The sequence below is a fragment of the Anoplopoma fimbria genome, chromosome 4 (genome assembly GCF_027596085.1).
Source record: "Anoplopoma fimbria isolate UVic2021 breed Golden Eagle Sablefish chromosome 4, Afim_UVic_2022, whole genome shotgun sequence".
Classification (NCBI taxonomy): Eukaryota; Metazoa; Chordata; class Actinopteri; order Perciformes; family Anoplopomatidae; genus Anoplopoma; species Anoplopoma fimbria.
The window spans coordinates 16,429,341-16,444,229 of NC_072452.1; the positions used below are offsets into that span (position 1 = coordinate 16,429,341).

Below are 14,889 nucleotides of genomic sequence, written 5' to 3' on the forward strand. Positions count from 1 at the left end.
CCTAGAGAGACTTTTTAAACATGCTTTACTATGACTTTTCTCGACTTACTATACTATGATTTTTTTTATCACTTTTTCCACATACTGTTTTTTTTTGTACATATTAAACTATGACTTTTTTGACATACTATATTATGATTTTTCTCTACATACTCTACTGTGAATTTATTAATTATTTTTATGACTTTATCATGTCTTTTTTTTGACCTCATATAATATGGCTTTTTATCATTTTTATGACATGCTATATTATGACTTAATGACCTTTCTAAACATACAATCCATGAAATTTCTCAACATACTATACTATGACTTTTATCACTTTTTCAACATGCTATACTATGACTTTTTCATGACTTTTTAACTACATACTATAATCAGATTTTTTCAACATACTATACTGTAACTTTTGTCTTTTTAATGATTTTTGTGACATGCTATACTATTTCTTTTAAAAAAAAAATTCAACATACTATACTATGACTTTTTCATGACTTTTTTCAACATACTATACTATGACTTTTTTCAACATACTATACTATGACTTTTTCATGACTTTTTTCAACATACTATACTATGACTTTTTATGACTTACCATATTATGACTTTTTCATGACTTTTATCGACATACTATACTATGACTTTTTTATGAAATATTTTACTATTACTTTTTTTTTGACAGGCTGGACTCTGATTTTTTTTTATGACTTTTTGCAACATATTCTACTATAACTTTATTTATGACTTTGTCGACATACTATACTATGACTTTTTCATGACTTTTTTCAACATACTATACTATGACTTTTTCATGACTTTTTATGATTTACCATATTATGACTTTTTCATGACTTTTATCGACATACTATACTATGACTTCTTTATGAAATATTTTACTATTACTTTTTTTGTTGACATACTATAGTATTACTTTTTAATGATTCTTTCATGACATGCTATACTATGACTTTATAATTATTCTTTTATGACATGCTATACTATGACTTTTTCATGACTTTTTTGACACAATTCATAGTTTTCATGTGACGTCACGTCCTTAGGTGAACTCCCCCTTGGAGGGCAAAACAGCGCTGTCCTCCGCTACCCGCCAGCTTACAAAGTGACTGATCTCGTTGTTTCGTCAAAATACGGGATAGTTGTTGTGAAATCGGATGCAAAACCGATGAGAAGCCTGGGCCGTTTTTCTACAGAATCCTGTCTAAGAAGGAAAACCCTGAAAGGAGGACATTGTGGATTTGTGCCATTAAATGTGCCTCTGTCCCAGGGGAGGGCAAACAATGGCAGACGTCAAAGTATACACGTATTTTCAGCAAACACTTCATCAAAGGTAAGCTCAAGTAAACACAGAGGATGTTAAGTGTTGTATTTTTGGCATTAATTTATATATTTTCATAATTGTTCTGACATACAGTAGTTTTCTGTTGTAGACTGAGGTAACCAACTCCAGTGGCCTTGATGAGCTACACTAACTTTTAGCTAACGTTAACTAGAGTGTTGAGATGCTATTAGTCTTAAATAAACTCAAAACTCAACGATTTGCAAATCATTTAGCACCTATTTCAACAGAATAGAGTACAGAGACAATATGGAGCTAACGCTCAGAATGATAAACTTAATTATTATTATTTTTTTAAATAGACACTTCTTGTTCTTTCACAGCAACCCAACTTTTTTGAATTGAGGTTGTAATATTAGTATAGGTAATAGTAAAGGTTGATTACCAGTCTGATAGTTATCAGCAGTTGTATTAAGAGAGAGGGTTTTACCAGTTTTTAGAAATATTATTACACATTTAATTAACGTTTGTTTAAACTTGTTGGACATAAACTCTCTTCTATCATTATAGGTGCCAAATCTGATGACCCGTTGTCCCCTAACTGGGTTCTACCCGTCTTCTCAAACACGCCAGGCACCAGGAAGGAAGAGGAAAAGAGAGAAAGACATCGACATTTTTCAACATTTCTTACATCTTATAGACCAAACAAGCAATTGATTTATCAAGAAAATAATCAACAATGAAAATAATCATTAGTTGCAGCCTTATTGTAAAGATTCTGATGAACAATTATCAGCCATCATTTCGACAGAAAAATCTTGCAAGTGTATATGTCAGAATGTGTGTCTCCTGTGTTGAATAAACCTCTTCATAGAAATACTGTGTGCAGTTTTTTGAATGTTATCACTTTTTTGTTGAGCTACCTCCTGCATACAGTCACTGCATTTCAAGCTTTATATTTTAAAATGTGTTCTGTTAAGCTTTAAACAGTTTTTGTTAATGTACTGTCTTTTACAGATTATTTATTTACACTCAGGTCTGTCATCATTATTCAGTACAGGCTCCCCACAGAAACAGCCCTTGGCTTCAGATGATTTGGTGGTATCATATGCTTTTGCTAGAATAGGAGCTGTACACGATATTGTACACTTTGATCCTGGCGGCAGTGAGGTGAGGCATTCTCCACAAGATGGATGTAAACATCGCCGAAGTGGAGCTCTGGCAGGACGTGGCGGATTTTAGTGACTGAAACACGGCGACAGGTGCTGTCTATTGATCGCAAGTGCCCAAAACATGCAGTTTGATCTGATATCTTTGTTTTTCTCCCGTTGAGAGGAAGTTCAAATATTCGTGGCTTGAAATTTAGGAAAATTGACCAGGTTGTGCTGCAAGCCGCCATGTTGGCCCATTGTTTCGCCCTCCAGGTCGCCGCTCATGTCACTTGACTGATTACTATGATTACTTTGAATTTTTAATGATTTATTTTTACATGCTTTACTATGACTTTTTTGTGTCTTTTTTCGATATATTAAACTATGACTTTTTTATGATTTTTCGTGACAAACTTGGTGACTTGGTGACTTTTTTATGAAATATTTTACTATTACTTTTTTTTTGACAGGCTGGACATTGATTTTTTTTATGACTTTTTTTTATGACTTTTTTCAACATACTATACTATGAATTTTTATGACTTACCATATTATGACTTTTTCATGACTTTTATCGACATACTATACTATGACTTTTTTCAACATTCTAAATAATGTTTTTTTTTTTCAACATACTATACTATGACTTTTTTGACTTTTTTCAACATACTATACTATGACTTTTTATGACTTACCATATTATGACTTTTTCATGACTTTTATCGACATACTATACTATGACTTTTTTATGAAATATTTTACTATTACTTTTATTTTGACAGGCTGGACTCTGATTTTTTTTATGACTTTTTGCAACATATTCTACTATAACTTTATTTATGACTCTGTCGACATACTATACTATGACTTTTTTCAACATTCTAAATAATGTTTTTTTCGACATACTATACTATGACTTTTTCATGACTTTTTTCAACATACTATACTATGACCATGACATTTTTGACTTTTTTCAACATACTATACTATGACTTTTTATGACTTACCATATTATTTTTATGACTTTTTCATGACTTTTTTTTATCGACATACTATACTATGACTTTTTTATGAAATATTTTACTATTACTTTTTTTTTGACAGGCTGGACTCTGATTTTTTTTATGACTTTTTGCAACATATTCTACTATAACTTTATTTATGACTTTGTCGACATACTATACTATGACTTTTTTCAACATTCTAAATAATGTTTTTTTCGACATACTATACTATGACTTTTTTTTCAACATACTATACTATGACTTTTTATGACTTTTTTTTATCGACATACTATACTATGACTTTTTCAACATTCTAAATATACTATTTTTTTCAACATTCTAAATAATGTTTTTTTCGACATACTATACTATGACTTTTTTCAACATACTATACTATGACTTTTTCATGACTTTTTTCAACATACTATACTATAAATTTTTATGACTTACCATATTATGACTTTTTCATGACTTTTATCGACATACTATACTATGACTTTTTTATGAAATATTTTACTATTACTTTTATTTTGACAGGCTGGACTCTGATTTTTTTTATGACTTTTTGCAACATATTCTACTATAACTTTATTTATGACTCTGTCGACATACTATACTATGACTTTTTTCAACATTCTAAATAATGTTTTTTTCGACATACTATACTATGACTTTTTCATGACTTTTTTCAACATACTATACTATGACTTTTTCATGACTTTTTTCAACATACTATACTATGACTTTTTATGACTTACCATATTATGACTTTTTCATGACTTTTATCGACATACTATACTATGACTTTTTTATGAAATATTTTACTATTACTTTTTTTTTGACAGGCTGGACTCTGATTTTTTTTATGACTTTTTGCAACATATTCTACTATAACTTTATTTATGACTTTGTTGACATACTATACTATGACTTTTTTCAACATACTATACTATGACTTTTTCATGACTTTTTTCAACATACTATACTATGACTTTTTATGACTTACCATATTATGACTTTTTCATGACTTTTATCGACATACTATACTATGACTTTTTTATGAAATATTTTACTATTACTTTTTTTTGACAGGCTGGACTCTGATTTTTTTTATGACTTTTTGCAACATATTCTACTATAACTTTATTTATGACTTTGTCAACATACTATACTATGACTTTTTTCAACATTCTAAATAATGTTTTTTTCGACATACTATACTATGACTTTTTCATGACTTTTTTCAACATACTATACTATGACTTTTTCATGACTTTTTTCAACATACTATACTATGACTTTTTATGACTTACCATATTATGACTTTTTCATGACTTTTATCGACATACTATACTATGACTTTTTTATGAAATATTTTACTATTACTTTTTTTTTGACAGGCTGGACTCTGATTTTTTTTATGACTTTTTGCAACATATTCTACTATAACTTTATTTATGACTTTGTTTTTTTCGACATACTATACTATGACTTTTTTCAACATTCTAAATAATGTTTTTTTCGACATACTATACTATGACTTTTTCATGACTTTTTTCAACATACTATACTATGACTTTTTCATGACTTTTTTCAACATACTATACTATGACTTTTTATGACTTACCATATTATGACTTTTTCATGACTTTTATCGACATACTATACTATGACTTTTTTCAACATTCTAAATAATGTTTTTTTCGACATACTATACTATGACTTTTTTCAACATACTATACTATGACTTTTTCAACATACTATACTATGACTTTTTTGACTTTTTTCAACATACTATACTATGACTTTTTATGACTTACCATATTATGACTTTTTCATGACTTTTATCGACATACTATACTATGACTTTTTTATGAAATATTTTACTATTACTTTTTTTTTTGACAGGCTGGACTCTGATTTTTGACTTTTTGCACTTTTTTTATTTAACATATTCTACTATAACTTTATTTATGACTTTGTCGACATACTATACTATGACTTTTTTCAACATTCTAAATAATGTTTTTTTCGACATACTATACTATGACTTTTTCATGACTTTTTTCAACATACTATACTATGATGACTTTTTCATGACATACTATGACTTTTTTTCATCGACATACTATACTATGACTTTTTTCAACATTCTAAATAATGTTTTTTTCGACATACTATACTATGACTTTTTTCAACATACTATACTATGACATGACTTTTTTCAACATATATACTATGACTTTTTCATGACTTTTTCAACATACTATACTATGACTTTTTATGACTTACCATATTATGACTTTTTCATGACTTTTATCGACATACTATACTATGACTTTTTTATGAAATATTTTACTATTACTTTTATTTTGACAGGCTGGACTCTGATTTTTTTTATGACTTTTTGCAACATATTCTACTATAACTTTATTTATGACTCTGTCGACATACTATACTATGACTTTTTTCAACATTCTAAATAATGTTTTTTTCGACATACTATACTATGACTTTTTCATGACTTTTTCATGACTTTTTTCAACATACTATACTATGACTTTTTCATGACTTTTTTCAACATACTATACTATGACTTTTTATGACTTTTTTCAACATATTACTATGACTTTTTCATGACTTTTATCGACATACTATACTATGACTTTTTTCAACATTCTAAATAATGTTTTTTTCGACATACTATACTATGACTTTTTTCAACATACTATACTATGACTTTTTCATGACTTTTTTCAACATACTATACTATGAATTTTCATGACTTACCATATTATGACTTTTTCATGACTTTTATCGACATACTATACTATGACTTTTTTCAACATTCTAAATAATGTTTTTTTCGACATACTATACTATGACTTTTTTCAACATTTTAAATAATGTTTTTTTCAACATACTATACTATGACTTTTTTCAACATACTATACTATGACTTTTTATGACTTACCATATTATGACTTTTTCATGACTTTTATCGACATACTATACTATGACTTTTTTATGAAATATTTTACTATTACTTTTATTTTGACAGGCTGGACTCTGATTTTTTTTATGACTTTTTGCAACATATTCTACTATAACTTTATTTATGACTTTGTCGACATACTATACTATGACTTTTTTCAACATTCTAAATAATGTTTTTTTCGACATACTATACTATGACTTTTTCATGACTTTTTTCAACATACTATACTATGACTTTTTCATGACTTTTTTCAACATACTATACTATGAATTTTTATGACTTACCATATTATGACTTTTTCATGACTTTTATCGACATACTATACTATGACTTTTTTCAACATTCTAAATAATGTTTTTTTCGACATACTATACTATGACTTTTTTCAACATACTATACTATGACTTTTTCATGACTTTTTTCAACATACTATACTATGACTTTTTATGACTTACCATATTATGACTTTTTCATGACTTTTATCGACATACTATACTATGACTTTTTTATGAAATATTTTACTATTACTTTTATTTTGACAGGCTGGACTCTGATTTTTTTTATGACTTTTTGCAACATATTCTACTATAACTTTATTTATGACTCTGTCGACATACTATACTATGACTTTTTTCAACATTCTAAATAATGTTTTTTTCGACATACTATACTATGACTTTTTCATGACTTTTTTCAACATACTATACTATGACCTTTTCATGACTTTTTTCAACATACTATACTATGACTTTTTATGACTTACCATATTATGACTTTTTCATGACTTTTATCGACATACTATACTATGACTTTTTTATGAAATATTTTACTATTACTTTTTGTTATTACTTGCTATAATATGACTTTTTACTATACTATACTATGACTATTAATGACTTTTATAGACATGCTATACTATGACTTTTTCATGATTTTTTTCAACATGCTATGACTTTTTCATAATATAGTCAAACTCACACTATGACCCTAACTTATACGCTTTTTACTTTTTCGATACACTATACTATGACTTTTATCAACATACTATAACATGACTTTTAAAAAAAATACTATACTATGAATTATTCTGCATATTATTGTATGACTATTTTATCACATTTTTTCAAAACGCTATTCAATTACTTTGTTTGTTTTTTTAAACATACTATACTTTTACTTTTTATCACATACTGTATGCATATGTATTTGTTATGACAGTATACAATGACTTTCTTTTAGATATTAATTTTAGATATATATGACTTTTTTTGTGCTATACAATGACCTTTGTTTTGACTGTTTGACAAACAATACCTTGACTTTTTTATGATTTTTATAACATGACTTTTTTATAGCCCTGTGATAGGCTGGCGACCTGTCCAGGGTGTACCCTGCCTTCGCCCATTGACGGCTGGGATCGGCTCCTGCACCCCCGCGACCCTTAACTGGATGAGCGGTTATGGAAGATGGATGGATGGATGGATGGACTTTTTTATAACATACTATGACTTTTTATGACATACTATACTGTGACTTTTTATGACATACTATACTATGACTTTATGTGACTACTATTAATTATTATGGAAAACTTAAAAGTTCCCTTTCTTATGAAGCAATTTTCAAGCCTTAACTTGATAAATAAATCTTGACTTACTTTGTTCCTGACAATTTTCCTTTTGTGTTAGTCCCCAGGCAGATACAGGGCTTTGGCTGACTGCCTTCAAAATGGACCAGAGAGCATCTCCATCAAATGTGGAGATGTCATCCAACTGCAGTTTGAAGACAACAAAGGACGCTGGTGAGTTTTCAGCCTGTCAACACACATAATGTGAGGTAAACACTTCTTCCAGGGCGGCTTCCTGATCAGCCAAACTATCCCATATGTGGAAGGATACAATACAATATTTGGCCAAAGTGGCTACATAAGATATTTTTTTTTTGAGTTAGATACTGAAAAAAGAAAAAGCACAAGTGATCTAATTTCCATCCCTTTTTTCCTTCTCACCCTTTCCTCGCTTCACTCCATCATTCAGGCTGGTTAAAAACCTGAGCAGGCAACAGGAGGGCTTCATAGCAGTTTCCAGCTTGCAGCTGATTCTAGTCGACAGCAGTCGAGGACGCACATCCAGACTAGGGGGTAAAGAAAAGACATGGTCTTCAAAGATGACAATATAATGCTGAGACATACTTTTTTAAAACTTTGATTGTCTTTTTAAAACTCTGTATATTTTCTTGTAGACCCAGGGAACCTGAAGGCGAGAAAGCTCAGCTCCCCGTAGAGAAGAAAGCACAGAATGTGAATCTGACATTTATTTGTGGATGATGACGAGACAGAAGGAACAATTTGAGCCATAGACGTCTCATAACTGATCAGCCACCAACTACTCACTCCCCGGCACAGTTCAATCATTTAGTCGACAAATGTGGAAATACACAGACCTGACTTTCTTCCAGCTTATGAATGACAATCCAATGGGCCGTTGTTTTGAGATAGTGAAGGTGCACTGTGGCACCAGTGCAAAGGCTCAGGAACCGTTGAGCCCTATTGGACAATCAGAAGCTGAATCTCGGATCCTGATGGTCTTCCTCTTTTCTGATTGGTGAGGAGAATCCATCTGTAACACACATAAAGACAGGATGTGAGGTTGCTGCTGTAGCAGTTTGCCGATTGACAATCTGTGGACCCTTCCTCATTCCAAATAGTATTTGAGATTCCAGTATCTCAGAGTATGTGTTCCTGTTTGTCTCAGTGTGTACTGGATGGATGGGAGCCCAGCATTTGCCTGAAACATTTCTTAAAGCAGAGACTTTTGTACATATACATCATTTTTAACATTTGTTGTACCTCAGTGTTTCATCTTTGTGCAGTTAGTTGACATTTTTCCATTGAATTACTTCATTGTACTGTTATTAAATACAATTTTCCCTAAAGGCACCACTCTTCTGTACAGTCTAGGAGTTAGAATGCCAAAATGTGCCATGCCATAATGCCTTTTTTTATTCCTGCTCTTTTAGAGTCTCTTACATGTACTCTTTGCAAAATCAAATACTCTGTTATTGCTGTAACCTGACCTCACTAATATTCAAAAGGCACTTTAAAATGGTGGATGGACAGGAGACCAAACAATCCACCTATTGTCTACTGAATGTGTGCTTTTCTTGCTGCTTTCCCTCTGTTATTGTGTTTGCTCTTACTCATGCTGATACTTCTTTGTGATGTGTTAAAGAGAGTCAGGGGTGAAATACCTCTGCATGCACGCAGCAGTTGACATGTCATAGTAATGATAGAGATGTAGGACACAAGCAGACATGATAGTGCGCAGTACAGAGAAGAGAAAGCGAGGCAGAGTAGAAGAAACAGAGGGAGAGAGGGAGACTATGCTGCCTCGCCCCTTCTATTACAGAGGCAGATTGTTTTCTCCTCACCATTACAGCTCAGTTAATCTCGGGTTCGCCATTAAAAGGGGTCGTACAACTAACACGAAATCTACCTTCTGTGTCGAACGCTTAATTAAATATTGATTGCAGACTTATATGAATTTACCACATCAAATCTAGACCCAGTCAGAGGGCTGCCTTTGATTCACTGTGTTTGATATGGAAATTAGTCTAGAAAGCAGCAGGGGCTGCTTCGCACTACACATTTCCTATGTTGTTAATTTATTTATTTTACTGTCATGTTGTTCCTTCATATTGTGAGGTATCTGTGCAGCTCCGAATGAAACAATTCCATATATTTAAAAAGGAGCTACCCTAGACTGCAAATATAAAAAACATTTTATTTATTTTGAGCTTATTTGATAAATAAATTTGTTTCTTTGTTCCTTTAATCCAAAATGCTGCAGATTTTGCACAGATGTTCCAGGTTGGAAAACAAAACAAAAAAAACCTGCTTGAAATATTATTTATCGTGATGAGCCAAGTAACCTGAGCTTGTTGCTGAATGTTTCTTTAAGATAAAAATGCATGGCAACTGAACACTGAGCAGGTTTGTACTGTCTAAACTGGCTTGCTTTTGTACAGCTTCAGTTCTGTAAAAAAATAAATTATTCATTGCAATAATTGTTTTGGTAATTTAAATAATTCAATACTTGTTTCACACGGTTTAACGCGGTGATATGTTTGACTGAAAACTAAGGATGTGCTTTTTCATGCACGCTTAGTTCTGTATTTTTGTTTTATTGGAAGCTAACTTATATAATAAAATCATGCAGACTTTTTCTGTTTCTGTTACTGAATACCACTACTTGTATAACATTTATTTATCAGCAGATGGGAGTGATGTGTTTTGATGTATTTGTACACAGTCAGTGCATTGTAATTATGACACCATTTTGATGATATTTATTTCATACATTATAGAAGTACATATCAAATCATGAGAGTATCTTTAAAACATCTTAAATGTACCCATATATATATATATATATATATATATATATATATATATATATATATTTCTTTTTTTGTAGAATGCTTCTGTAGTTAATTGGTTTGGTTGTATTGAATAGTCTTTCTGTATATGTAAATAACAAATTATGTATTTCTTTAGTTATGTATATCTAACTAATATCTGTGAAGCAGGAAAAAAAATTGAGCATTCGTTAACCTGTTCTGTTCCAAAAATCCTTTTATTCTTAAAATCTATAATCTTTAAATTTCAAGGTCAGGGTCTTCCTCCTCAAATGCTAGTCTTTGTTCCGTTGAATCCATAACATGGTTTATCCAGCGATAATAAAGGGACACCCGGGTGTAAACACCATATTTCCCCTGCTTGGCACATTCTTCCCCCCAGCTCACAATGCCTGTAAGGAACCACGTGTGATGGATTTTGTTTGTGTGAGGACCTCCACTGTCCCCCTGACAGGCATCTTTTCCCTCATTATAGTATCCTGCACAAAACATGACTGAAGTGATCCTGGCACTGCTGCTCCGCTTACACTCTGTCCGACCCGTGAAGGGAACCTCGACTTTCTGCAAAGTGTCAGCTGTGACTCCAAGGAAGCGTGTTCTGCCCCAGCCGCTGACCGTGGCCGGGGAAGATTCCACCACTAGAGCCTCGGTGAAGGCCTTGGGCCCTAAGCAGATGGGACGCACTGTTGTGGAGAAGACGATGGGGCTTTTGAGGTAGAGCAAGGCGATGTCATGGTTGTACAAGCTCACAGTGCTGTTGTAGCGAGGGTGTAGGTGCTGCTCCAACACGTCATGATCCTGCTCTGTGCCGTCGTTGATGTGGATGTTATGCTCCCCTGCAGGTGTACAGAAATTAAACATAACTGGATCCCTTTTTAGATTTATTCCAAAATAAAACATATATTCCGCTGATGTCTAAAAGCAGATGGCAAAATAATTGTAATAAAATACATGAATTAAGAATTATATCAAGGACTGCAGTACACAAAACTTTATACTAGGGCTACAATAAATATAAAATTCATCAATTAATCTGAAGATAATTTTATATTAATTAATTTGTCTATAAAGGGTTAGAATAATGTTAAAAAATGTCTTGAAATTGTTCGTTTTGACCGACCAACATCCCAAACATATTCAGCTTATTATCACATAGGACAAGCAGTTAATCCTCACAACTCAGAAGCTTATACCAGATATTTTTGGTCCTTTTTGCTTGGCTCAAACGATTAATCAGTTATCAAAATAGATGACAAATCACTTAATAGACTAATCGTCCGAGCTCTACTTTACACAGAGCTCCATCTTGCCTTTGCGGAGGTGAAACTACAGTAGAGTAGTTTGTGGCAGTGACTCTTACCTACTCTGATGAAGAAGGAGTCTCCTGCCTCCACCAGGCAATGAGCCGCGGTGATAACCCACTGCTCACTGAGAATGGAGCCTCCGCAAAATAACTGACCACTGGGTCGCTTTACCAAGGCTACCTGAGTAAAATAAAAAGGGAGAAAAAAGCAGTGAAGAGCTAGAAGAAAGTGAACAGCTGCTGTTCTTCTCCCTCGAGCATTATAACAAAGCCATACATGGAACAAATATTTGTACTTCCATACAATACCTGCCATGGGATCTCTCCTGGGATTACCACCTCACCGCCTACGATGCGCGTAAAAGGACTAGGCTCTTCAGTCGGGACCTCAGCATCACGGGAAACCCTCCGGAGCAATTTGTTTTGAGATTGGTTTTCTACAGAGTCATTTGTAGCAGGAAAAGGCTCTGGACTACTGGCTGGAGAGGAGTTAGTGGATGTTGTAGTGTTGATGCTGGTAAGTGAAGTGGTGTTCTGCAGGCTTTCTTTCCCACGGCCGAACAGAGACCTCGTGGATACTGCACTTACTTCTGTCAGGGCCGTTCTGCCACAAGGAAATTCAACTGGTGATGGGAGAAAGGAGGAGTCACATAATGGAATTTAAGAATCATTATTGTGATATTTAGCAGATAATTCATTCTGAATATATATTAATACCTTCTTGTTCACAGCTAAGTCCGTTCTGCATCAGCCTGTATCCTCTCGCACAGGAGCATTTTGCTCCAAAGGTTGTCATTGATTCACAGAAGTGCATACAGTCCCCATTGTTCACATCACACCTTTTTGTTATAACTGAGGAGAAAAAACACACATATGTAATTAAAACCCATCATTTAACCCTCTTATCACATATATACAAAACAGTATAAGCTTCTGTTTCATTTTTTGTCAAACATGTTATGTGTGAAAACTGAGTGCATTAGAAAGGGATCTCTTGATGGCCAGCATGGACAGGAGGAAAGATTACAAAAAGAACAACTTGTTTCGATGCACACATGTGCATATAACTATTGTATAAAGACCTTGAATCGTGAATCTATCCTTTAAGGGCACCTATTACACTGTCAAGTAAAGGTGTGATTCAGGTAAACACAAACCACTCACAGAGAGGGCACTTCGACAGCTATTTTTAGAATATCCAAAAAGACAAACAATCTAATTTTGGGACCTTAAACCAGACTGGCGCTGAAAGCCATTGATTTACTTTAGAAACACAAGAAGGGAAAAAATGGTGTCTGGCTGTTTATCCTTTGAGACTGAGATGTGATCTGATCAGATCTCATAGTGTAGAAAAATTGGATCATGTAACATAAAAAATCTAATTTCTTTTGATCATATTTTCAAATCGAGCCACGGGACTTTCACTTACCAATCTCACAGGACCGGCCAGTGAAGCCAGACGGACAGGTGCAGGTGTAGTAACCGAGGTGGTCTTTGCAGGACCCTTGGTTCAGACATGGGCTGGATTTACATTGATTGCCATCTAAAGAAATCCAGACACAGACCTTAGCAGACAGTCATCTAATTACCTTACCTCTAATGTTTACATGGTACAATGGAAGCTCTGAGTCAGAGAGAAAAGTATCGAACAAAAACATTAAACAAGCAGTCACCACTGTGAAATTTTCTATTTTCTATTAATCTGTTATAGTCTGTTATTAAAGACGTTCTTACCTTGATATGCCACCCAGAACTGCATCTAAAATAAAGAGTAAAGTCAGTGTACAGCCAGTAAAAACAAGAATATGTAAATAAAAAATGTATTAAAAAAATAATACCCACCGTCTTTTCATCATCTTCAAAGATCTCCCTGGCCTCTTCCAGGTCACATCCTTCCTTTATACACTCTCTCTCCAAGTTGCCTTCCATTATCTCCTCAAACAAGCCAGTGTTGTAGCGTTTGTGTCTCTTCAGAATGATGTCGGCTTCCTGACCGGACAGGAACACTGGGCCTGAGGCTGGAGCCGGGGCTACCATGAGCAAAAGGGAAACAGAGTTAGTGTTTAAGCAACTGTCTTCGTCTCACTCACCACAACAACACATATGTAATGCGGAGATATTCTCTTCTATATAAATAAAGTAAATAAGAAGGACGATATTCCACCTGGCACATGAACTCTCAACACTCAGTAAGAATGAACACTTAAGTAAGAGAGAAATTATTTTTGAGAAACATAGAATACCTCCATAGCCCAGCTGTAAGCCCAAAAGCAGCAAACATAAGAGAGAAAAAGAGACTAGTGCCATTCCAAACAGCTATGGTATCCAGACACAAACATGTACTGGAAACTCCAAAGTACAGAGCTCTGTTTGCACATCCTGTCTGAAAAACCCCCGTGTGTCAACATGTACTGATGGAGTTTTTCTTAGTTTTTTTGTATATTAACAAACATTGGGGAGACTAGAATAGACAATTATCCAGTTGACATCCCCAACAAGTACTTTTAAAGTCTGATACTACGACAACTTCTGCCCTGATTTTTACCTCTGGACCCAGGCCTGTTTTCACCAGTTAAAATCTTCTGGAAAGACCACAAAATGTGTTGTGATCTGCCCAAGGTAGCCATAAACCAAACACATGAATTATTTATATTTAGTTATCACAACAGGAATTGCCTATTTACGTAAATAACTTAAGCCTGGGTCAACTTGAAGCTTTA

At 33.2% G+C, this 14,889-nt stretch overlaps 2 protein-coding genes across 2 annotated transcripts in view; one reads left to right on the forward strand and one right to left on the reverse strand.

Annotated features, from left to right (window-relative positions):
* mcf2a (MCF.2 cell line derived transforming sequence a) overlaps positions 1-8,971 on the forward strand; it is a 29,005-nt gene extending 20,034 nt beyond the window's left edge. Inside the window, exons 28-30 of the mRNA XM_054597452.1 lie at positions 8,139-8,251; positions 8,487-8,590; positions 8,692-8,971. Of these exons, the coding sequence (XP_054453427.1) occupies positions 8,139-8,251; positions 8,487-8,590; positions 8,692-8,732 (258 nt within the window). The 3' untranslated portion in view covers positions 8,733-8,971. The remainder of the gene's footprint in view (positions 1-8,138; positions 8,252-8,486; positions 8,591-8,691) is intronic.
* Positions 8,972-11,065: 2,094 nt separating this feature from the next.
* Positions 11,066-14,519, reverse strand: f9a (coagulation factor IXa). Its single transcript, XM_054597024.1, has 8 exons — positions 14,413-14,519; positions 14,012-14,199; positions 13,904-13,928; positions 13,599-13,712; positions 12,887-13,021; positions 12,479-12,792; positions 12,227-12,350; positions 11,066-11,702 (listed from the first exon to the last, which is right to left on the reverse strand). Exons 1-8 carry the CDS (start codon positions 14,474-14,476, stop codon positions 11,107-11,109), a joined length of 1,560 nt encoding a protein of 519 aa, XP_054452999.1. The 5' UTR covers positions 14,477-14,519; the 3' UTR covers positions 11,066-11,106.
* Positions 14,520-14,889: the final 370 nt, after the last annotated feature.